The sequence below is a fragment of the Calliphora vicina genome, chromosome 3, assembly GCF_958450345.1.
Source record: "Calliphora vicina chromosome 3, idCalVici1.1, whole genome shotgun sequence".
NCBI lineage: Eukaryota > Metazoa > Arthropoda > Insecta > Diptera > Calliphoridae > Calliphora > Calliphora vicina.
The window spans coordinates 37,265,661-37,293,067 of NC_088782.1; the positions used below are offsets into that span (position 1 = coordinate 37,265,661).

Genomic DNA, 27,407 nt, shown 5'->3' on the forward strand with positions numbered 1-27,407 from the left:
TATTTGTCATCATAATGTTTGTTGGCGATTAATTTATCGGCATTATCAGAGAAACCTTTAAGAATTTTATCCTGGGCCATCAAACTCTTCTCAAAGTCCAAATGACGTTTTAAAATGGCTTCCACTTCATCTAAAGAGTTCTGTAATAAAATATGTTTTATATTAATGTGTTCGTATAGGGATTATAATTTATCATCTTACTCCTAAGTTGTTATATTCCAAGAAAGCTTCATGACTCTTCGTGGTGGCATCGATTTTGTCGGCTTCACGATTGAAAATTTGCAATTCCACACATTGTTGTAACCATTTTTGTTTTTCCAACCATCCTCTATGAATGGCATCTTGTTCGGCCTTTAGGCGATCAATGATCTTGACAGTTTCTTGCATATTGGGTTTACCATCTGACAATTGTTTGCCCAAATCGATGACTTCGTCAAATTCATTTTCATGTGCTTTAATGTCATCTCCCAAATCGTTGTGTTGTTTCAACAGCTTGTTGGCAGTTTCCACATCTCTGGCTGGTTCATCAGAGTTCAACTGATCCTTAACGGAATCAATCCAGGCCAATAAGGTCTTGGCACTGTTGTTGAAAATCTGTTGACCCACAGCACTTTCTATACGCGCCCGCAATTCACTGCTCTTATTGTGAACTTGACCCCACATATCTTGTACGTCTTGCTGGCGAGCTGTCACATTATCTCTTTCGGCTGGATAGGCGTTTTTCACTGAATTACCCAGGTAATTGACGCGGTTAACTTTTTCTTCGATGGGTGCTAATTCGCGTTCCATATTTTGATGGCGTCTTTGCAAGGCCTGTACGGTTTTCAGATCCGGACTTATTACAGCCGTATCCAACTGCAACATTTTTTCGCTCATCCATACTTTGGCCTCATCACAGGTACGATTAAATAACTCTACACTAGATGCTCCTTCTAAGCTCTTTTCCTTTTGGACCTTGGCGTTGTTAAGTCTCTGCCAGATTTGGTGGATTTGTTTTTGACGCGCTATTATCTTGTCCAATTGGGAATGACCCTGTCGGCGGAATGTATCCACAGCCGAATCGATTTCTTCAATGCGTTTCGAAGCAGCTGAAAGATCTGTCAAGAACTTTTCGAATTTACGTTTGGCATTCTCAACACCTTCACCACCCTCATCGGATTTAATCATACGTTCTTTCTCCTTCATCCACTTCTCGAAGTCATCGCATTCGCGATAGAAACCAAAAAGATGTATTGAATCTTCCAAGAGAGCATGGCGTTTTTGGGCCGTGTCCTGCAATTCGTCGTAGGTAGCGTTAATGCGCTTTTGTCTCTTCTCCACACTGTCGGAATTTTCATTAATACTGTTGACGGAAGTGCGACGTTTGACCAAAGGTTTAGGTGTAGCGACGGTGGGTTTTACACGTTTAACCGGCACTACCTGGCGTACCAAAATGGTCTTCTTGACTTTTTGCAAAGCTTTCACCTTCTCAGCCTTGGGCACTATACAGGTAACAGGGCGTGGCTCGATTTCTCGTACATAATTGGCGGGTACGAAACCTTCATGGCCATTCTCTTTGCGCACACACCACCAATCGTCATTGGTTTTGGATTTCAGAAGCATTACTTCGCCCTTTTCCATTTTCATGCCTTGACCTTCGAAGGGGAACATGGACCTGACGTGAGGTAACATTTTCGTTTCGGTTACCTTGCGATGCTCCAATTTCTCCACCCACTCATCTTCCCAAACTTCTTTGGGTACTAAGCGCGTTTCATTAACCCATTCCTCTTGCTGTTGTTGTTCGATTTCGGGCATTTCTGGCTCATTAGCCGATAACTCCAAAGTACAAATACCAGCTTTGATTAGTTTATCGGCTTGTTGGTTTAGATTTAGTATATCTCCCGAATAGGCATTCAATTCACCCTGAAGATCACGGTGCCTTTGCAATAAAGCCTGAGCTGAAGGTTCGTCATTGCCATAGTCTTTGGAATTGACTAAGGCCATCTTTTCATTTAACCAAGATTCGGCCTCGTTGGCATCTGTATAGAATTGGTAAGCTTCGGCAGCATCTTCCAGTTGTCTGCGACGCATTTCAACCAGTTCTTCCAATGCCTTCCAATGATCATCTAAACTATCGATTCTTGATTTAATTTCCGATGATCTGGGATGCTTGTCCGCTATCAAACGTTTACCAGCATCTGACATTTGTTGTGATTTTGACTTGCGGGATTTAATTTCATCTTCCAAAGCCTTGTGTTTCTGCTGCAAAGACAAGACAGCTCTTAAATCTTTGGCGGTAATGCCAGTTTTACATATACGCTGTTTGTCCACCAGCCAACCCTCCTCGTTATCATAATCTTCCATGAAATGATGGAAATTACGGGCTTCTTCCAAGCAAGCTCTGCGCTTGGCACACAACTCCTGCAAAACCTTGTAGGCCTCCTCCAATTCAGCTAGTTTTTTAGCAAGTACCGCGGCGTCTTTGTGTTCGGAATTTCTAAATGGCAAGGCCTGTCTGGTAAAACGTTTAATCGTTTCACCATACGTATTCACTTGTAGTTCCTGCAACGAGTGGGCCTGCAATAATTCCTCAACTCCCAGCAAATGTGGTCCCACATCTTCGGATCTAAATTGTATTTGCAATTCACGTATGGACTCTGTGGTGCTGGCAATTTCACGCAGCAAATTCATTAAAGTGCTCATTTGTGACAAATTCAAACGTTGATTCTCCAAGAGTTCCAACAATTTACGCCATTTATCCATTACCTCAGTTTCTCGCTTTTTCACCCTCTCCTTGCCGTGATAATTCTCACGCTCCAACTCATCAGCCATGGCAGTCAAGTCATTGAAACGTTCAACTCTGGCCAAGATATCGGCCGAAATTGCTTCATGCTTTTTAAGCGTGGCATCAACTTGCTTCAAATAGCGCGGATCCGACAGGACCTGTATCATTTCCTTTAAATAACCTTCACGCAAGACTGACTTCTTTTCGAATTTATAATTCAACTGCTCTAATTTCTCTTGACGCAACAGTTCTTCTCTTAGCGCTACTTCACGATGATGCTCAGCATATTCCAGCAATTGCCACGCCTTCTCAATATCGTTAACGAGTTGGCCTTCTTGAGGATTGTAGGGTGGCTGATTCAAAGCTTTCAATAAGGTGTTGATGGTAAAGTATAAGGCTTCAATTTCACTGCGTTCTTTATATCTGCAAGTAAGATTGAAATTGACAATAAATCATACTGACGTTTTAAAATTTAAATTAATCTCTATCCCATTTTTAATTGAAATTTAAAACCATAGATAACTTCACATTGATCGGAAACTCTCCTGCCAAAGACCTAACTCAGTTGTCAAAAACATAAGTTGAGGTTAGGTCTTTGTCATGAGAATTTTCCAAATTTCAATTTGAAATTCATTTGGAATTTTCTCAGGGCCCCATTTTATAAAACGAAACGACAAACGTTAAAATAAAATTCTATAGATAATATTCAAGTTTCAAACCCTTTTCCCAGTATTCTTCATACAAATTGCTTACGTTTCTGAACGCTTCGTTTTTCAATTTCATATGGAATTTTCTCAGGGCCTCATTTTATAAAACGAAACGTTAAACGTTAAACAAATTTTTTATTGTAAAATATTCAAGTTTCAAACCCATTTCCCAGTATTCTTCATACAAATTGCTTACGTTTCTGAACGCTTCATTTTACAAAATGAGGCCCTCAATTTCTATGAAAAATGGTGTAGTTTTCACGTCGATTAATTTATAAAAAAAAAACAACTACTACTTACTTTGGAGGCTTTTCTATGGTTCTGTATTCCTTAAATGCCAAAAGTTCCTTTTGAATGCCTTCCAATGAATTGGGAAAATCGCGCTGTTGCAATTCCAATGTCTTTTGTTTAATCCAACTTAGTAAATTTGTGGTTAAACGTTCGTAGTAAATTTTCTTACGATCAGCATCCATTAATTGACCCACAATCTGTAATTAAATGTAAATTGTATAAATTAGCTTGTTAGTTTTTTGTTAATAAACGAAACAATTTTAATTTATTGTAATTCATTAGTAAGTAATTTATTGTTATTAATTTAATAATGAAAAAGAAAACAAGAGAAATATGTATATGGTTATTTGTCTTCTTAAATAGACCGGAACTATTAATGCAAATTATTTTATGATACGAATATATTCATACAACTGCAAGCCATTTCAATTGAATGATTGTGGAGGTAAATTATGATCATCAATCATATGTACAGGCATTGTTGAATTTTACACCATTTTACATTAAATCAGATATATGAAACGAAACGGTGTAATATAACTCTAGGAATGTGTTTAAAGAAATATGTAGAAGAAAAGACAGCCTCTGACTTACATTTGCAATACGTTTTCCACTCTTCTGTTCATTCTTCATGCGTGCAAAGGTGTGATAATAAGAGGCCACATAGGTCAAGATTGATTTCTCATCAGGACGTGCTGAATCAATATCTTCAGCATCCAATAAACTATAAATTAAATAAAATTAAAATTTTTTTATTAACAAAAGAAACTTCTACTTTTGAGTTCAATTATAATTTACCTTGGTATGCCCAAATCATTGGCAGCCGTATCGAAGGCATGATTCAAATTATCAATATTTGAATTTTTCGAATTAACAATTGTGCTGTATTCAAACAAATCGGGACGGTGTGAGTGTATTAAAGCATTGAAACCCAAACCAGAACGCCACGAGGAGGTGAAATCTTGTATATTAACACCGGGATAACCATGAGTTTTACGCTGACACCACAACAATAAAGCATCTTTGGCAGAACGTTTTTCGGACGATTCATTTTCTTCGTCGACATCAATTTCAATTTCTTGAATTTGAAATCGTAAAATGATTGTCCAAATAAGACCTAATATTAAGCGGGGATTACCATCGACTATATCTTCGGCGCCAATGGATTCTAAACGGACCTGAAAAGTAGAAAAATAAAATATTTAATATGTTTTGCTGGAATGAATGTTAAATATTTGAGAAATAAGAAACACTTTATATTGGTAGCTCCTAAGCCATAGGAAATTTTTTACACATAGAAAACTGATTCGTAATAGCAACTGAATTTGTTGCCAATCGAATGATTCCGTTCCACACATTGAATTTTTCGGTTCTGCCAATAGAAAGTCATTTGATAAAGAAGAATTTCGGTTGAAGCAATCAAACTTTTGTTACCCCTTCTAAAGTTTTGTAACCACAACTCAATCATTCGATTGGCAACAAATGCGGTTGCTATAACGAATTTGTTTTCTCTGTGTATAGTCTGTAAGACATTTTTGAAATTATACACAGTGAGAGCTGAGGTGGTTCTGAGTTGATTTGTATTAAAATGGGGGCTAGTGGGCGCCAACACCCCCCCAAAAAAAAAACACTTCATCAACTTTGGCGGCAATTACAAAATGTCTATAAAATTAGCATGATTTGAAATGAAACAATTGAAATATTTAAAACAACAGCGCTGTTAAATTATAATGTTGGTGAGTGAAAAAAAAGAAAACCCTCATTTGCACATCTCTACTAAATACATTTCAGATTTTCTTAAAAACGTTTTCAAAACGCCAAAGCATTTAGTTGTCTTTTAAGTTTTAACAATGATACATTATTTCAGTCATATACTAACTAGTATTCGCCGTACAAAGCAATTAAAAGTCATTGAACTAACGTCTAGCATTTTAATAAGTAATTAACACCTCATTATAGGTATAAATACACAACTGAATGTATAAATTTGTTTATTGTAAAGTCTTAAAAATACAAGTGGCAACTCATAATGTTTCAGAAAAATGCGGCATTTAAAGATTAACGGAGCCATCAATCAGGTGAAAATATTCCGACCATATTTTGTACAAAATTTTCGAAATGTGGCCGTTAAACTTTCATTATTTGAAATTGAGTAATTGTTTGGCAATGAAGTTGTTCTCCCGTATAATGCTTCATTTAGGTCTCCACGTAGCAATTTTTATTCCTAAAACGTCTGACAACTGAACTGACAGCTTATTGCTTAGCAATAATTGCTCAAGCAATCAGTAAATATTACTACATGGAGACCTAGAGTAACACTAAATTGTCAGCTGTCAAACGGTTTTTGGTTGGCAACACTTTACTGTACAAATCTTGCGTGAATTTTTAGAATTTAAATCATTTCATAATAATATCCTTAGAATTAGAATTATAGAATGCGTTCTGTAAGAAAAACTATTTTTATTCCTACATGTCTGAAAATATCTATAATTCTTCCCGTTATTTAACAATTTCTCCAATTATTAAAATGATTTGGTTAATATCATAATTGAAATGAAGTAAAATACATAAATAGTTTCTCAATAAAATCTAAATTACTGAATCAGAACTTCGAATTAATTAATTCAATTCAAATGTATTCACTAAAATCTTAATTCAGAATTAAAAAAAACATAGGGCCTCATTTTACAGAACGACAAACGTTAAATACATTTTGTATGGAAAATATTCAAGCTTCAAACCCTTTAACCAGTATTCTTCATACAAATTGCTTACGTTTACAAACGTTTCGTTTTATAAAATGAGGCTCTTAATTCTTTAGTTTCATTCAAATATTTTTTTTTGAAAAGAATTCATTCATTGTTGAATTAATTCAGAATCAAATTCATTCATCCTTTAAATGTTAAAAGTTTTCTTAATTCAAACCTGAGTAAATTAAAATATTTATTCTTCATTTAGGGTCTCATTTTGTAAAACGAAACGTTCAGAAACGTAAGCAATTTGTATGAAGAATACTGGGAAAAAGGTTTGAAACTTGAATATTTTCCATAAAAATTTTTTTTAACGTTTGTCGTTTCGTTTTATAAAATGAGGCCCTTAATTTGTTTTGTATTAAATTTTTAAACATTTTCAAAATTAATAGATTTGAATTGAAGAAAAATGATTCAGTAAGAAATTAATTAAATAAAGTATTAATTCTCAAAGGAATGAATTCAATTTAATTATATGTTTGAAGTACTAAGGATTTAAGCTTATTAACCCCTATCGGCAAAACATGTGAAATTTATGTTCCCATGAAATATCCATTTCCCTCGAAGAGAAAATTGCAACGGTAATATTTCCATGAACTTTTCATTCACAATAGTTGATTTTGTTCGTAACAGATGTTTATTGTTTACAAAAATTCATCTAAAACTTTCACAAGGAGAATTTTTTCACGTGTTGATGATCAAGAAATGGGAAAAGGGAATCTAAATTTATTCAACGTACTGCAATTTTTGTATCCCTTCCAAAAAATAAGATTTGTCGAGGTCATCAAAATAGGTATTTGTGTGAGAGAGGATTTCATCGTTGGAGTCAAATTTGTTTTCGCCGAGTCATTTCTTTAGGTTTGGAAACAAGAAATAGTCACAATCCGAAGAATAGGACAGTTGAGGGAGCATTTCGTAGCCTAATTCATGGATTTTTGTAGTGGAAACTGCTCATGTGAGCACGATTGCGTTTGTGGTCGATTGTGAGCAAACCATCATGTAAAAAGCTTTCTCATGCCCGAGTGATTATTCAAAATTTCAACCACTGAGCCATGTGAGATGCCTATGGCTAACACAATATCTCGCACTTTCAAACTCCTATTGGCCAACACCATATCGTGAATTTTTTCTATTGTTTAGGGTGTAGAGACCTCAACTGGGCGTACAGAAAGTTCGGCATCTTCCGTGCTTGTAAGGCCACAATGAAATTCGTTCAACCACCATTGAAATTGATAGAGCAGAGTTCCAATAATATTTATTAAGCTTAGTCTTGTTTTGTGTGATTTTTTTTCCGCAAAAAAAAATGCTAAATCACCCCTATCGTGAAAAACAAATCCATTTCCCTCGAAGGGAAAATTGCTATCGTGATATTCCCCTGAACTTTTCATTCACAATAGTTGATTTTGTTCGTAACAGCTGTTTATTCATCCCTATCGTGAAAAACATGTGAAATGTATGTTCCCATGAAATATCCATTTCCCTCGAAGGGAAAATTGCTATCGTGATATTCCCCTTAACTTTTCATTCACAATAGTTGATTTTGTTCGTAACAGCTGTTTATTGTTTACAAAATTCCATCTAAAAATTTCCCATATTTTTATTTATTATTATAAATTTTTTAACGTGAATAAAGTTCATGAACGAAAAATGGGAAAAGGGAACACATTTCATGTGAAATATTCATTTGCGATAGGAGTGAATGAATGAAAACACGAAATTCCCTTTTTTAATTTTTTGCTGAAGTCACGCTTTAGTCTGCTATCAATGGCTGTCAAACACAAAATAAATGACGCAGCTTGTTTAAATTTTGACAGGAATCAGCTGACAAATGCGTGTTGACAGGAGAAGTGCTCTCCTTTCAATTAAGAGGTGGGAATTTCAACTATTGGAATACATTTAAAAACCCTTAATCAACTTGAAAGCCGAAAATATTCTAGGTCAATAAATATGATTTTATCATGGCTACAACTGTTGAAATAGATTTAAAAACATTAAATCAAATTCAAAACCACATTGACAGTTTATTTTTCAAATTAACTACCTATTTACTTCTGCATTGGATGTATCCATATGATTACAAAATATTTGTTTTCAAATTTTAAAAGATAGCTAAGTATTTGGAGAAGTAAAGTAAAGTATTTTACAGGATCGCAAAGTGTGTTCGGTCGGAAAAAAGAAATAATAAATCTGTATTTCCTAAACAACTGATTCTATTGCTAAATAATGTACAAACGACTGGTACAGGAGGACATAAGCTTTTCAGACCATGTTTATACATTATTTATTATTTACAATGAAAAATTACTAAAGTATTTATTATTTTTCGATCTTTTGCTGGCAAAAACAAACATGTCCAATTGTTTTTTTTTCTTCTGTGGACAATTAGTTATCTTTTTTTTCATGTTTCTTTTACGATTAAAACATGATTCCCACAATCATTTTCATGTGTACGTTATTAAAAGCTTTTGAAATTGTTTTTCATACAAATGAGCAAGTACAATATTTGCAAAATCTTATCTTTATGATGGGTTTAACTTTAGTGAACAAAAATAACAATTTACTCAATAAGCTAAATATTTGAATTGTATGCGAAAATATGTAACCATATGTGGAAATATGACAAGTATATATTTAATACTTGTATATAAACAATATACTATTTATACATATGGGCATTTCCACCCAAAAGTCCATCCAGACCAAGATGTATTAACAAGGTAACAGCGTAACTACAACAATTACAACAATACAAGAACAATAGTCATTTTTGTCTATGTAAAACCATGTAAACTATGAAAAAAAAATTCACAAAAACGCACTTTTATAAATGAAATAGTTTTTTTTAACACTTTTAAATATAAAATAATATTTTTAATCTTATAACAAATTTAAAAATGTTTGTAAATAAGTTTTTGACATTTCACAAGACAAAACATGAGTAGAGCAAAAAATAGTCAGCTGGCTTTAAGCTGCCACCTGGTTAAATATGCCTTGACCAGACCGAAAAATTAAAAGTTAATCAATTCAAATCATAATTCGCTCCAAATAAGTTATATATATACGGAAGTCATGTCACGTAATTTTATGATGATCGGTGCATAATTAGTCATAGCCCCCATATAAGTCCCGCTTCCGAAAATCATCATAAATCTCTTAAAAATGTTGGTATCCACATAAAATTCAACAGAAATAAGTTTCATATAGACATAAATTACGCGACCTAATTTCATGGCGATCGGTTCATAATTGATCATAGCTCCCATCTAACGCCAACTTCCGAAAATCATTTACGAAATAAATTATTGAAATTTAAAAAAAATGGTCATGCTTGACCGACCATATATAATATTTTGTCGAACAAATGTCACGTCATAATGGAAATGCCCATATGCAGTTAAAATATGTCTATTTAATAAATATTTGTGTTATCTTATGATTAAAAGTTATTTATAGCGTTACGTCTTAAAAAGGAATTTGTAAAAAATAAACCATGAAATAGTAAAGTGTTTAGTTTAAATCCATGACAAATGGACAGTTATAAAAAATGTTAAAGATGAAATGAAAATTAATTAAAAATTTCCTGGAATTTTTGCAAAGTTCGAAATCTTACAATTGCTAAATAAACTACCATTTATTATACAGTATAGATTAATAGATGACAACTTAAGCTTTCAGAATATTGTTTAAAGAGAAGTTAAATTTGAACATAAAATCCACACAAGACCAGACATGAAAACTATTTAAAAAGAAGTGGTTGGTATATTTTGCCTCACACCTTTATAGTCCAGACCTTGCCCAGTCCAACTACTATTTGTTTTGATAAATGCAGAACGTTCTATCTGGGATACGTTTCATTTTGGAACAGAGTTTTTGATAATGGCTTGATTCGTTATTGGCCTCAAATGGTGAACAGTTATTTATACTGTACAAATGTTTAAAAAAATCATGCATTTTTAAGGCATACAACCAATAATTGACTTAAAAACTTCAATAAACATTTGTATTTTAACAAATTTCCAAAATTATTTAAAGCCACAGCATAGAATTTTAATAATTTAAATGTATATTTATCTAGTCTAATATATAGTGCATGTCTGGAAACCATTATATCTTCTATACAAACATATTTCAGAAATGAAATGAAAAAAACAAGTGATCATTAAATATGATCCATCATTATGTTAGTATGACGACGTCGACGTCTGCATTGCAACCAGCCAGTTTTGGATGGTTTGCACTCATAGAAATTACAGACAGACATACTTGCTTGCCACTTTCACTTTTCTTGCCATTACATTGTTGGAAAAAAGTGCAATTTATTACTTGTATGTATTATTATTATTATTATTACTATTATTTTTCTCTCTCTTAATAAAATAAACAAAGACGGTGTTGAAGAGGTGGAGTTTTACAACAAAAAAAAAATAATAATAATAAAGTAACAGTCAGCTAAAAATATATAAACATTCTTTTACTTTTTATTTAATTTTTTGTTTTACTGCTTTTTGCCACAGTTTTGAGTTTAATTAATTACGTGAATTTAATGTGAAATGATTGTATGATAGGATGAGTATTTGTTTTTGTTGGAAAATAACACAATAGTATTGTAAAATAAAAATACATCTCGGTTTTAAGTTAAAGCTTTGTGTTGTATAGTTAATTAGATTTTAACAGCAGGTTGAACTGATGTGGTTTTTTTTTTTAAAAACATTTACACCCATAATAAAATATTGGTAAATTAAATAAAAATAAAAAAAACATGTCGTAAATTAAAAGGCAATAACAGTTTTGATAGATTTCCTTAGTTAAATTTCTATGTTAGAATATATTAAGTAAATTAATACTCTACAGACTATAAAAACTACACAGCTATAAAATATATTAAGTAGCAATTTTAATAAAGTGTTCAAAACTTCTTTAATTTTTTAAAAGCTAAATTTAATAACTGTATGCTACACCAAAAATATACTGGGGTTCTCATACAACAATTCTGTTTTATTGAAGTCCATAGAGTTCGGAAATACTAATCTAAATTTTTTTTCGTTTACTTCGTTTAGTACTAATTTTATTAAAAATACTTCAAAACATCAGAACAACGTTGGTTTGAAATTGATTTAAAAATTATTTCTTTTATTTAAAAGAAGACATATGTTTTAGTTTTCAAATAGAAGAAACTCTGCATTTTTACAAATCTTTCTCTGTTTAAAATGTAACAAGTAAAAGGGCTATTTAACTAAAAATATTTTTTGTAAATATTTTTTTGGAAAATGAACTTATAACAAAAAAAAATTTGTGATGAAAAAAAAATTCGGGTTAAAAAATATTTCTCCCGATTTTTACCCATTGTAGGTCCAACTTCCTATAGCTTTATATACATCGTTGCAATGGACTTTGAAATATCTATCATTAGATATCCATATTGTCTATATTAATGGCTTAGTAATTCAGATATAGATCAAAAATAGGGCAAAAATCGAGGTTGTCCCGGTTTTTTCCTTATATCTCAGCCATTTGTGGGGCGATTTTATAGCAACCGAGCCGGAAGAATTTCCGATATATTGATGTATGAATCATATATGTATGTAAGTTATTTGGGGACTACGGAAAGTTGATTTCAACATACAGACGGACATACGGACATGGCTATATCGTTTTCGCTATCTATAACGATCCGGAATATATGTATATACTTTGTGAGGTCGCAAATACAAATGTAAAAATTTACAAACGGAATGACCTGCCACTCATGGTGAATCATATCTGTTATACAAAAGAAACAATTTTAAAATTAGTTTCTAAAGAACATATTTATGATGTTTTGAAGTTGTAACTATAAGAATACCGTTAATTCAATAAAATGAAGTGATCGAGTTTGTTTTGTCAAATTCATGATGATTTAGCAAAACCAATTGAATAGATGACAGCCAATTCGACGGATGTGGCTTCAACAATATGACAGCTATGAACTGTCAAAGTTTGGAAGTCACTAATAGAAGACCCTATGATTCTTCATTGAATCAATAAAGATTACAAAATAGCTTAATCAAATTTATTGAATGATTAAATTTTTTATCAATTCAAATATATTACAAAAAGGCTTTAATAAATTTATTATTAATTATTTAAAAAAAAAAATTATGAAGAAAAATATTTGAATTCAATTCGGATTAGATTTGAATAACAAAATTAACAACAAGTTTGAAAAATATTTTCAAATATTTCGAAATTTCATATAGAAAGTATATTATTTTGACCGGGCTTAAACTATTTAAAAACAGGACAATAACAATTTTCAAACATAATAAATTAAGGGCAAAGATTTAGTTCCACATTTTATAAAACGAAAAAAATTCAAGTTTCAAAATGTTTCCCAGTATTGTTCAGGCACATTTTTAAACGACATTTCGAAAATGTCATCAATCTTTTGTCATTGCGTTTGTAATTTCTACATTCTCCCGGCTTGGTTGCTATTTAAAATCGAGATAATCAGCCCACAAATTGCTGAAATTTTAGAGAAAAACCAGGACAACCCCGATTTTTGTTCTAAAACTGAAACTAATTATTCGATTTTCACAAAGAAATAATTTTAAATGTACACTTATTTATAGACTATGAAAATGTTCAAAACATTTGACTCATTTGACGGGTTGAAATACATTATTTCAAGTGGATGTTAATTACTAAATTTAGTTGCGAGTGTAAGTAAAATAAATGTTAGTAGCTACTAGACAAGCAACTTAAAAACTTAGTCTAAGCTAAAATAACACTGCAATAATAAGTAAGTAATGAAAGTACTACACCATTTCCAATAATATTTCAGAAATTTCCTATTATATTGGGTGTAAAAATGCGTAAATTTTTAAAATTTTTAGCTTTTATTTTGGAACATTTGCACAATATATGATTTTTCCATCTTTCAGGCAACATAATTCCGATCCAAAATAACTGCTCATCTGTTGAGGCTAAGATCGAATCAATCCAATTTCTGATACTCTGTTCCAAAGTGAAGAGTAAACCAGAGAGAGCATTATGCATCGATCGAAATAAATAGTAGTCGGACGGGGCAAGGTCTGGACTAGGGTTCCTAATTTCCCGGACTTTTTTCTTTCCCGGCAGGAAATTAAAAAATCATTTCATTCCCGGGAATTCTCGGGAATTTTTTAACACAAAATTAACCAAAAACCAGAAATTATTTTCGAATAAATTGACTTATAATTGTATCAGGGTTTTAAATGAAGTATAAAATAACTATATTTGGTTGTACAATGTTGGTCTAGGGTTACTAATTTAATAGTTGCACTTTATCGGTATTGTCACAGTCGTAGTTTTAATCAGTATAAAATCAATAAATTCTTTATTTTATTAAAAAACTTAAGAATTTCGACTATGTTAAATCTGTAAAATATGCTTAGTTAGGACATTTTTAATATCTGATTGTAGATAAACAAATTTGAACCACTATTATTGTTATTATTTTCTCTAAATATGAATAATATTCATTGAATATCCCTAAAAGTTGTAATGTTAGGCATCTTAATAATTTCTTTAAGAGCATAAACTTTAAATTAGATTCATTCTTAATAACCAAATTTTTCTTGGCCATCGAAACGAATCTGAAAATTGTAACTTTTAGAAGAAAACTTATGAAGAAATTCCCGTAAATTCCCGAAAATTTTTCCCGCGTAGGAACCCTAGTCTGGACTATAAGACGGATGATGCAACTTCTTTGTGAATAGTTTTTAACAGGTATTGCAACATATGGCCGAGCTCTGTCTGATGGACTATTACGGTATCATGTCTGGCCTCATATTCTGGTTGTTTTTCGGCCAATGCTCGCTTGAAACGAATCAGTTGGGTTCGCTACAGGTTCCCTTTGATGGTATGGTCAGATTTCAGAAGCTCATAATATATAGGACCCTTTAGCTCCCACCAAATACAGAGAATAACCTTAGCGCTATGAATATTTGCCTTTGGTGTCGATTCGGCCAGTTGGCCGGTCTTCACATACGATCTCTTATGCTTATGCTTCTGGCTATCGTAATTGATTGATTTTTCATCGCATGTAATGATTCGGTGCAAAAATGATTTGCTTTTCTATCGTTGAAACAGTATTTCGGACATGTGAACTATTTCATGGCTTCTCGTCTTCAACTCGTATGGTACCCAATTTCCTGGCTTTTGGATGAATTCTGCTGCTCGCAAACGTTTTGAAATTGCTGCTTGAGTAGCTCCCAATGATTTTGCAAGCTCTTGTTGAGTTTGAGAACAATCTTCATGGAGTAATGCTTGTAATTCTTGATCTTCAAACTTTTATGGCTGGTCTGGGCGATCTTAGCATTCCGTGCCAAAATCATCACTTCTGAACCGCACAAACCATTTCTCGCACATTGAAACCGATAAAACACATTCACCATAAGCTTCGGTGAGCAATCGGTGTGCTTCAGTGGCACATTTTTTCAAATTAAAGAAGTAAAGCAAAACTTCCTGGATATGACGCTTTGTTGGCACATTTTCGAAGAAAAAAAAACTTTGTTGCTTCACTATAATGTTCAATAACTAAGCGAGAATAAATGACAGATATATACCCTTCAAAATGACATTTCTATTGTAAATCCCCAATTTTTTATTTGTATTTTAGAATTTTGAAAATATCTAAAATACAAAATTGTAAATTAGAATAAGAAATTTCTAATATAGGAGTAATTAGAAATTTCAGAAATGGAATGGTAAAATGGAATTTTCTGAAATTCAATTAGAAACTTCTAAAATACAATTGGATATGGTGTATAAATACACATGAGTTTCGAATGTATGTCTGAATTTATGTACAATGTATGATGTAGGTATGTATAAAGAAAATTACAAGTAACTGAGAAAAGTTAAGAGGAAAAGGAAATCAAATAAAGAGATAGATGGAAAAAAAAAACAAAGCAGCAAAACTTAAAACTATGTCACACGCCAACCTATAGAAATGCAAACAAACTAACAATAACAACATCATCATCATCACCAACATACATGGTAATTTTTCAATGAAAAACAAAAGGAAAAAGTTTTTCATTTTGATTTTCCTCTAACAAAAACAACACCAACTAAAACCCAAATTACTCAGAAGCCTGTAAAGTGTTGATGAAGTGATTAGAAAAGACAATTTCTTGTTGGTTTTTGCCTTAATCATCAGTTTAAATTAAAACAAAAAAATGCTGTTGTTACTGGGTTTTATTTCTCCTATTTTTTTTACTGCAAATTTAAATTATTTAACTATAAATCTTTATACAAATAAAAATATCTAAAAACATATACAAATTACGGGTATTTGTACGGTGACTGAACTCTTGACAATTAATGCGTTGCGTTATTTTTAGTTTAGTTTAGCTGGTTTTAGTTTTATTTTTTTATAAATTTTTCTAATCTTTTCCTAATTCTTTGCCATTTTTCTGCTGTTGTGTATCTTGTTTTATTAAACAATTTTCGTAACGGTGACATCTAAAACCAAGAGATGTGTATGCGCATGCGTACGTACGTACAATCCATGAAACTGAATATGTAAGAGGAATGAATACACTCGTATGTGCCAGGTCTTTTCAAAAACTCTAAACAAGTCTTTCACGTACAAATGGCCGTAAATAACTGCTGGGATGGACGGCCATTCTCTTTAACTATTCGAATTTAAAATTTGTATTTCTTTATGCTTTGAAAAGAATACAATTATCTGTTAGATAAACAGTTTTCTTCTACATTATGTTTCTAACATGTAAAATGATTATGTACATTCAGTTAGTTGCAGATTGATTTAAAGAAAAATATTCCCACAGAAGTTGTATTACATTCGATTCTTTCATGTATTCAAAAGGCAAGAATATTTACTTTAGGGAAAAGCATGGAAATATTACATGCGAAATATACAATTGGTCATTTCACAAGGTCTCCCCCTCCTATATGTCATATTGTCAAAATGTCCTAATATTTTACAATGGTTTGAAAATGTTGTTATTGCCTTTCAAGCAAAAAAATGTCCTAAAACAATACTACTCTGTATGCAATGCCTTATTGTGTTATCGTAACTAACCAGCAGATACCTGTGCCGAAAGCCTAAAAGTCGGTTAAGCCGAGCCGCCGAGTCGTGAAATATGACTTAAAAATGCTGGATTTATAATAGATGGCGTATCTTTTGAAAGCTGTTTTTGCTTTTAATAACTTTAATAATCATTTTGAAGGGTACATATCTGTCATTTATTCTCACTTGTTCAATAGAACATTATAGTGTAAACAACAATGTTTTTTTTTACTTCAAAAATGTCGAATTTTGTACCAACAAAGCGTCATATGTGGGAAGTTTTGCTTTTCTTCTTCAATTTTAAAAAAAGTGTCGCTGAAGCACACCTCTTGCTCACCATAGCTTATTGTGAATATGTTCCATCTGTTTCAAGGATCGAGAGATGGTTTGTTCGGTTTAGAAGTGGTGATTTTGAAACGACTAAAAAAGATCACCCAGGCCAGCCAAAAAAAGTTTGAAGACCAAGAATTGGAGGCATTACTCTATGAAGATTGTGGTAATGCTCTGTATTTGGTGAGAGCAAAATGATCCTATCTATTATGAGCTGCTGAAATCTGGTAAGACCACCACATGGAACTTTTACCGAATGCAACTGATTCGTTTGAAGTGAGCATTGGACGAAAAACGCCCAAAATATGGGGCCAGACATGAAATCGTAATATTCCATCATGATAACGATCGCCCACATGTTACATACCTGTTAAAATTTATTTAGAATGAACATGGAAAATTTTGCCTCACTCACCTAGAACTAGAATGTCCAAAAAAACCGGAAAATTTAAAAAACCGGTTTCCGGTTTAACCGAAAAAGTGTGTTCTTTTTAAAAAAATCGGTTTCGATTATTGTCTTTAAAAAAAACGGTTAAGCGGTTTCGGTTTTTGTCTTCAAAAAAAAAAAAACGGTTAAACGGAAAAGTGAAAAAAATCGAAACTGACTTGATTCGTTCTTGGCCTCAAAATTTGATCAGTTCCTTTGGCACGGAATCCATATGTTGCCAGAAAGATGGGAAAAGGTCATAGCTAGCAATGGCCAATGCTTTGAATAAATTTATATTGTACAAATGTTTCAAAATAAAAGCGAAACAATATAAAAAATCCCTAATTTTTAAGCCAAACACCCAATAAATAATGTAAAAAATAAATTTTGTAAAGTTTATATACATTTTTGACATAATGTAAAATATGTAAATTATGTAAAATTAGTATTGACACTCTTTTGACTAATATGGAAATAATGTATAAAAAAATTTAAAAGTTTATATATTTTTTTTATTACAAAACGTCAAATATTTAAATTATGTAAAAAAAATCGTTCTTTACAGATTTTACACATTTTTTATATAATGTAAAATATGTATAAAATTAAGTTTAAACCATATTTCCATATTGTCAAATAGGTAAAAAAAAATAGTTTGTCATAATGAAAACTGTAAATAATGTTTAAAACTGTGTTTACATTCTTTATACTAAGTTTACATTTGTAAATAAATTTCTAGACTTTTTACATAATGTAAAATATGTAAAATTGATAATTACACATTTTGTACTTATTTTACATACATGTGTAAATAATTTAAAAAATCAATTTTGTAATGTTTTCGTTTATTTTTTGCAAAATGTAAAGAATGCAAAAAGTAATTTCAAATGATTTTACACAATGTCAAATATTTAAATTATATACAAAATTTTTTTGAAGATTTTTACATAATGTAAAATGTGTGGAAAATTTAGTTTAAACAATATTTCCATAGTGTCAAATAGGTAAAAAAAATATAGTTTAACAATATGACAACTGTAAATAATGTCTAAAACTGTGTTGACACTATTTATACTAAGTTTACATATTGGCAATTCCATATCATCGTACGTGACATTTGTACGCCTATAGAGTGGAATAGATTTTGCAAAAATAAGAGTATCTGAAAAATAATTTGATCCCTTGATCTTTATGATCCCTTCAGAAGGTACTATATTTTAAAATAATAAAAAGTTCTTTCGAAATATTGTTGTCCAAAATATTGAGCGAAATAAGGGTATATCGTACGTGACATAAAACGGAACTCATTTTGAGGTACATGTAGAAATATGCGAAAATATTCGAATCGTGAGAGGCGTTATGTTTTCTTTTAATTTCTTACACTAAACGAAATATTTTTCCTTTACAATCCGTCATATTTAAATAAAAACAATCTTTGGATGATTTTATAATAAATAAAATTTAATATCGTACGTGACATACCGTACGTGACAGATTTTTTTCTTATAATAAAACAATATATATTCTGTAAATATATGTATACAAAAACTAAAAAAAATGAATAGAAAATATACATTCGGTTTCAATAAACAATTTGACAGTAGCAAAAAAACAATCAGAGTCAAATTCATTTCATACTACAAGCTAATTGGGAGCCTAGTTTTCGCCGCAATTTTATCCTAAAACATTAAAAAATTATATATAATCAGTTTAAACTATTATTTTTGTCTTTAAAATGTTGTAATATGATCTAAATACTTATAGTAACATTTTATTATTTTCTTCTATTCAAATCATCTTGAAAAAAAGTTTCAAGGGTTTTTGTGTTTTCAGTCGTGGTAGCGATTCTTGTGGAATTGCCCATATGTAAATGATTTAAAAAAATAAATTTTGCAAAGTTTTCGTATATTTTGCCAAAATATACGAAAAAGAATGCAAAAAGTAATTTCAAATGATTTTACACAATGTCATATAGTTTTTTACAAAATGTAAAGTATGTAAAAAGTAATTTTAACAGATGTTTACACAATGTCAAAACTGTAAATTATATAAAAGTAAGTCGTTTTAAAGCTATAATAAATAACTTATGAAAATATTTGTTTCTACACTTTCTGTACTAATTTTACATAATGTAATATTTTTATTTTACATTTTTTACATAATGTAAAATATGTAAATATGTTGGCATAATGTAAAATTTGCACTAATTTTACAATACAAATGCAAACATTTTAAAAAAAATTTTAAGTTTTTATACATTGTTGACATAATGTAGAATATGTAGATAAATTGTGTTAAATTCGTATTATCACAATTTTCACTAATTTCGCACATTATTTGTTAAAAACAGTAATTTTAAAATGTTTTCATATATTCTTTACATAAAGTAAAGTATGTAAATTATATAAAATTAATGTTTACACACTTTAGGCGAATTCTACATAATGTAGAAAATAATTTTGTAAAGTTTTTACACATTTTTTTTACATTATGTAAATTTCTTAAAATATTCTACATGTCAAATATGCAGCAAATAAAACCCGTTTGTTTTAATTTAAAAAAAAGATTCGTATAAAAAAAACTTATTTTAAATATTTCCAAATTTATTTGTCCACCAGTTAGCACAACACTGCTTGCTCTATATGCTACACACTTCATAGAATCTCTAACAACAACAATTTGTAAAAAGGGTACTTGACAAGAGTAAAATAAAATTTACTCTTTAGAAATGCAGCAGTTTTTTTTTGTTTCATTTTTATTGAAATGATAAAAAGAAAAGTAAGAAATAAATAAATCTATTTAAATACCTTGGTATGCAAGAATGCCAGACTCTTGTTAACATTTTCTATTTTATGTACACGCATGCGTCCATTATTAGGTTTTCCCAGCTTTTCACCTGATATAATTTCAAGTAATTTCAGCAATTTGACACCATCCGCTAAATCTGTGAAAAGGTCTTCGACCTCCATTTTTGCCTAGATAAAACAAAAATGAAAAAGAAAGACACATAGTTAGAATAAGAATAAATCATGAAATCTGATCAAATTTTTCTTTCTCTTTTTATTTGTTTGAATTTGCATTTCCGTTATTTTGTATTCTATTATTGTTGTTTTACTTACTTTTACAAGAAATGAATTCATCCATTTTGTAAAGGTTTTCTTTTGTATGTGTAAACGTTCTTCTTGTAGGGTTTTAATTCGTTCATTTTCGAATTTCATAATACCATCGCGTTGTGTCATGTTGGCTGTATTACGGCTGGTTTGTGTCTGTAATGAATAACCGCCCGGCTCATATTGTGATGCTGGAAAATATGAAAAAGAAATAAAATATTAAAGATTGGCAAAAATTAATTAATTTTTCATTATCGCAAACTGATATTTTAATAGAGATATTATAAGAAAACAAAACAGCTTTTTGTAATTATGTTGAGCCCTAACTGCTAAAATAACTTAAGTGCAAATCATAGACATTTACTATATTAAAACTTATTTCCAACTACATTCCTTCAATATTCTTATAATATAATATCATTAGTGAAACAACAAATTTCACATACAAAATAAATGGTAGTGAGGTAATATTCTATTTGTTTGTAAATTTAGCGATAAATTTCAAAAAAAAATATGTGACATACAAACATTTCTATGTAATTCAAAATGACTAAATATGTTTGTTTTCTTTCAAGTTACCAAGTACATTCAATTTCAAGGTCCACACACAAACAAGGGGTTTCTAAATGTATTTTTCTTTTGGAAATTGTATTAAAAATACTCTATTTCTTATCACCACAACAAATTAAGCATTTTTTTAAGGTTTTTCTATGCACTGATTACAATGTGGAATTTTTAAAATTAAAAAAAAACACACACAAAAAATATGTATTTAGGTAATAAAAATCAAAAAGATAAAATAAACAGGGGACTTAAATAACATATTCGCATTAATCAAAATGATTTAACGAAAAGGAATGCAATTTAAGATTACTAAGAACAAATATTATAAAGTACTTAATAATTGATTTATTTATAAAAAAATTAGAAAATTTGAGGGAAGATTTTGTAAATTCCAAAAATACAGAAGCTTAAAATTGGCAGTTAAACGAACCCAGCAAAAACATATTTTGCAATGTAATGAGTTAAAATGCTAATAAATTCACTCTTTACTGCTTATACATTGGCTTTTTAAGTCATTATTTTAACACGGTGATGTCATTGGAGCCAAGTACTTACCACGTTCGCTCACAAATAGGGACTTAAATAAGTAATCTATTACATATTGTCTTTGAAAAATTATTCTTCATTTATTTAGCAAGAGATTAAAAAACAAGTAATAGAGCTATATTCGGCTGTGCCGAATCTTAGATACCCTTCACCAAATTATACTTCAAAATATTTTTAGGTAAACAAAATTAAAATTTTTTTTTTTAATAAAAAAGTATTTTTAATTTTTTTTTTCGAAATTGTTTTTTAATTTTTTTTTTTTAAGTTTTTCTCAAATTTTTTTTTAAATTTTTAAATTTTTTTTTAATATTTAAAAAAATGTTGATGAATAAAAAATTCGGGTTAAAAAATATTTTTCCCGTTTTTGACCCATGGTAAGTCCAACTTACTATAGCTTTATATACATCGTTGCAATGGACTTTAAAATATCTACCATTAGATATCCATATTGTCTATATTAATGACTTAGTAATCCAGATATAGATAAAACAAGTAAGAGTGCTATATTCGGCTGTGCCGAATCTTATATACCCTTCACCAAATTATACTTCAAAATTTTAAATATTTTTAGGTAAACAAAACTTAATTTTTTTCCAGTTGTCAAAAATCGAGGTTGTCTTGGTTTTTTCCTCATATCTCAGCCATTTGTGGACCGATTTTGCTGATTTTAAATAGCAAAATTCTCGAAAGCATGTCTGACAGAATTATTGATGATTTGGATCCCGAAGATATCTGGGGTCTTCAGAAAATTGATTTCAACAGACAGACGGACAGACAGACAGACGAGCTTAATCGACTCCGCTATATATAAGGATCCAGAATATATATACTTTATAGGTTCGGAAATGAAAAATGTAGAAATTACAAACGGAATGACAAACTTATATATACCCTTGCCACTAATGGTGAAGGGTATAAAAAAGGCCAAAAATCTAGGTTTTCCCGGATTTGTGGGTCGATTTTGTCGATTTTAAATAGCAACCGAGCCGCAAGAATTCCCGACATATTGATGTATGTAAGTTATTTGGGGACTACGGAAAGTTGATTTCAACATTAGACGGACATGGCTATATCTACTACGCTATATATAACGATCCAGAATATGGGGGGTCGCAAATGAAAAATGTAGAAATTACAAACGGAATGACAAACTTATATATACCCTTGCCACTCATGGTGAAGGGTATAATAATGAACAAATATTTTAATCAATTTAACAAAAATGTAATCCTTCATAGGTTTATAAAGATTTAATTATGAATTTGGTAAAAAACTAATATCTAATTAAATGTCAGTCATTACCAAATTACTTCTAAGTAATGCAGTTTTGAAAGTAAGTTATTCAGTAATTGCGAGTTATTACCAAGTTTTTGCTGGGAACCTTCTACAATTTAAAATATATTGGATTTCAAACAATAAACAAACTCTGTTATTTGCTTTGAAAATAAAAATCTTTAGATTTGTTTGTCACATAATTTGTAATACAACAATGTTTGTATTTCAAGGATTCCAAAAATACGGAAGCTTGAATTTGATTTGTTAAATGAATCCAACAAAAAAGTTTCATAACTTTAGAAAATTTAAAAAAAAATATTGTTTTTCATATAATAATCTCCCAATAAGCATTTTTACTGGAATTCAAGTTGAAAGCAAGTGTAATTTAAGCCTTGAATTATAGTCAAGCAATTGAATTACAGTTGTATTACATTTTATTTCAATAGCATTCTCCATTAAAAAGGAAACATAAGTTTGATTTAAAAATTCAAATCTTAAGCTGGCTATTTAAATAGTTATTTCAAGAAGTGCCTGTGCTAGGGAATGCCCCTGAACTATTGATTTCAACTATATTTCAAAATGAACACTGTTTACGGAATAGCTATAGATTTGAGATGTGTGTGTCCAGGATGAAATTAATAAAATCTACATTACACAGATACAGTCTGATAGCTAGTCCAAAGTAGATGGCAATATATTTACTGGTTATAATGAGCATGCTAGCTGCCTATTTAAATAATTGTTTTAAAAAGTATCTGTGCTAGGAGGAATCTAATTTATCAATCTTAAAATAAGAGCAGTAAACACAATCGTATACCAGGCGTAAAGAGACAGGTTAATGTTGATCCTTAGTAGTTAATTGAGCTACAAATTGAAGGATTGTTTTCCAGAATTATCACTATCCAAACTGAAGTGTTTTCTAAAACCTTGCACTTAAAATTAGTAATTATACCCACCATCAAAATATTGGTCGTAGAACCAAAAAGTCCGTCTGTTGAAAACATGATATGAACCAAACGAAGGATGATAACTGGCTGATATTTTCCACAAATACACTCTGTTGATAATGTTTGTTTGGTATTGAAAATGGGCAATATCGCTCCGTGATATCCCCGGCAGAACATATACTAATGTCCCCCCGGAAAACTGTTTGAGCAGTCATAAATGTATTGATTATGAGGCCAACCTAATAAAATGAGTTCAGAGTACTGAAATTCTGTAAAGTATGGCGAAAATCGGGAAACATTTGTTTCTAATTCCCATACATGGTCCCTCTCAGAAAATGTCTTGAAGATTCATAATTGTTTTATAATAATTATTTTTTATTATCACATATTGATGGTGGGTCTAACCCCCAGTAACACGAAGTCTGGTTATGTGTTAACTAATAGTTATACTGACAGTTTTCATACAAAAATAATTTTAACCGACAATATAACTATTAGTTAACGCCTAACCAGACTTCATGTTAATGGGGGTAATAAGTATATTCGGTTCTGACGAATATAACACTCTTACTTTTTTTTTTTAATATTTTTGCATTTCAAAGTTCATTCCCTATGACATTGTGTTGATTTTGTTTTTAATAAATAAAACTAATTTTATATAAACTTATTTATATTGATGACGAATTCTTTGATTTTTAAACCTGCTCGTATCAATTTATTAATTTTGAAATTGCTCTATTTCACATTGAAATTTTACACGAAATTGTTTGTACTATCAGTAAAATTATCTAATCTTTCAATATGTATTTATTTTACACTTTACACTGTTTTAATCAAACAAATATATAGAAAAAGAAAACAAAGTAAAAAAAAAACAATTATTAAATCAAAGTGTTAAAAATAACAGGTGATTAACCCCAAATAAACTTGACAAATTGTAACGAAAATCTGTGAAAATGTGTTGAGCTATTTATATAATGTAACACGCTTTTGTAATTAGAACCCTAGTGCTTAATTTTTTTCAATTTAAAAAGAAATTTAAATTGAAAGCAAATGTTTATAGGTTCTAAGATGAGTGTGTAAGTGTCCAAGAACATTTCATCCCGTTAATAAACACAATCGTACAAAACATTTATTGTGGAGACATCAAATTGTAATTCTCAATTTTGACCCATTGTCGGTCCGAATTTTTATACGTCGTTGGAAAGGTGTTTGAAATGTCTATCATTAGATATATATTGGATTGAGTTGTGTCACTTTTGAACTGGGTGTGCGATACATATGTACTTTATTTTGACAGTGTTTATTCGTATGCTCTCATTTTGAGACACAAATTTTCTCATATTTCAATTTTGCCATATTTTTTGACAGCTCCTTTGCTTGAAGTTGTAATCGTGTTCTGTTTCATTATTACTATGCCATTTCTGTTGAGAAGGTTATTATTATTTTCAAATATTTATTAAATCACGCTCAAACGTTTGACATTTGAACAAGAGTATGATTTTGAAATGAAACCCAATTTTCTCTGGTTGAGTCTTATGGGAGTTGTGGGAATTTAGAGACCATGAAAAACAAGTTGTATATTTTTTAAGCAAAAAAAAAAAATATTTTCGTATTACAAACAATGAATAGGCAGCTAGCAAGCCAAAGAGCTAATTGTCTCATTGCAACCAGTAAATACATTGCCATATACTTTGGACTAGTTATCAGACTGTTTCTTTGTAATGTAGGATTTATTAACTTAATCCTAGGACACGCACATCTCAAATCTGTAGCTTATTCCTTAAAAATGGTTAATTTTCGAAGGCAATCCAAACTATTGATTTAGCAAACAATTAGATTTTAAGGAGAGATTTAGATCAATGTTAGTCAATATTCTATACAGTAAACAAGGAGCATAAATGGAATTAGACATTTTTATTGTTTTATTCTTTAAATACTTAAGTATTTTCTCTCTTTCTTTAAAGTTCTACACATAGATAAATACATATAGATCTCCTGTCAAAGACCTAACTCAATTGTCAAAAACCTAAGTGGTGAGAATGTATTAGTAAAACAAATTATGTGAAAGCAACACTCGTATGTGATTTTAATTTTGTTTGAGTTTTTTCTAGTTTCCGCTCTATGTTTCTCTATGGTTCTACTGAGAATTCAAAGCATGTATTTTAAATTTAAATAATTTGGAATTTTTCTTTAAGATTGTGGTTTTAATTTCAATAAAAGCGTAACAAATTTGTATTTATAGAACTTTAGTTGCGGCAAAACACTTTTACCGAGTATTATACAAAACAAATACCGCTGATAATGTTAATTAAAAACTTTGTGTTAAAAGTAAATATTTAATAAACATTTTCAAACAATAATTAGGAATATTACTCATTAATTTTGTATACTTTAAAGGCAGCTGCAAATAATAACATTTTTAAATTAACAGACATAATTTGAATATTTCAATTAAAAAGAATAATAAGAAACACAGCTTAAAAAGGGAGTGTAGAAATATAGATAGAATAGATTCTTAATAATGAATACAATCAAAAATTTCATAAAATGTTGCCTTAGGTCTTTGACAGCCTCATGCCATAGATAAATACACATAGATTGGAAAATCTCCTGTCAAAAAGCTAACTCAATTGTCAGAAACTTAAGTGGTGAGAATGTAAGGTAAAGAAAACTATGTGAAAACAAAAACAACACTCGTACATGTAATTATTTTGAGTAATTTTTTTGTTTGAGTTTTTTCTAGTATCCGCTCTATGTATATTTCTCTATGCCTGATTCATAGAGAAATACACATAGAGTGGAAACTAGAAAAAAAACTCAAAATACAAAATTACTCAAAATAATCAAAATTGTTTACTTATACATTCTCACCACTTAGGTTTTTGACAACTGAGTTAGGTCTTTGACAGCAGAGTTTCCGATATAATTTTAAAATGTTTGTATGAAAATATTTTCAAATATTTTTGGAATGTTTTTCATACAAAAAATTTTAAAATTATCTTCCTGTCGTGTTTCTGAATCAGGTTCTAGTTTATTTTTAAAAATATATTTAATTTGATTCTATGTATAAAGATAGTTACAACTTTATAACGGAAATTCTAGTTTATTATTAAATTTAATTAATGATGACTTAATTATTAAAATTTCTCACACAATGTTTACATAAATGTACGTAAAACTATAACATATTTATCAAATGTCTTGCGTAAAAAGCTGAAGCAGCAGCAAAAGCAGTAAAATGAAATTACTACTTTAAAATTGAAATTGAAATGAAATTAAAAACACAAACATTTAAACACCAATTCTTGCGTAATAAAAAAAAATAAATAAAAAAGATAAGAGCCAGTATTTTTATATGTATTTTAATTTACACTTTATATAAAATTTAATTCATAAATTTGTGTATGGAAAAAATGAAATATTGTCACATGGCTACACAGTTGAACATGAAAAAAAACCTATTGCTGTTTAATAAATAATGGATGTGGTTTATATTAGACAAGGCTGTTATTTAAATGGAATTACCCTAAAACTCCAGAGTTGTTCTGTTGCCAATATATTCCCCAATATTTTTGATGATTCCGAAGTTATCACTTCAGAAACTAAACCATTTTTTTACTCGTGTAAAAAGTTGTT

General features: G+C 30.2%; 1 protein-coding gene across 5 annotated transcripts in view; it reads right to left on the reverse strand.

Annotated features, from left to right (window-relative positions):
• Window positions 1–27,407, reverse strand: part of kst (spectrin beta chain, non-erythrocytic 5 kst) — a 132,507-nt gene that overhangs the window by 13,191 nt on the left and 91,909 nt on the right. For all 5 annotated transcript variants that reach the window (XM_065504714.1, XM_065504713.1, XM_065504715.1 and 2 more), the window contains 7 exons: window positions 20,446–20,627; window positions 20,134–20,301; window positions 4,561–4,940; window positions 4,357–4,486; window positions 3,772–3,959; window positions 202–3,187; window positions 1–140 (listed from right to left, as the gene is read on the reverse strand). In XM_065504714.1, the coding sequence (XP_065360786.1) occupies window positions 1–140; window positions 202–3,187; window positions 3,772–3,959; window positions 4,357–4,486; window positions 4,561–4,940; window positions 20,134–20,301; window positions 20,446–20,565 (4,112 nt within the window). In that variant the 5' untranslated portion in view covers window positions 20,566–20,627. The remainder of the gene's footprint in view (window positions 141–201; window positions 3,188–3,771; window positions 3,960–4,356; window positions 4,487–4,560; window positions 4,941–20,133; window positions 20,302–20,445; window positions 20,628–27,407) is intronic.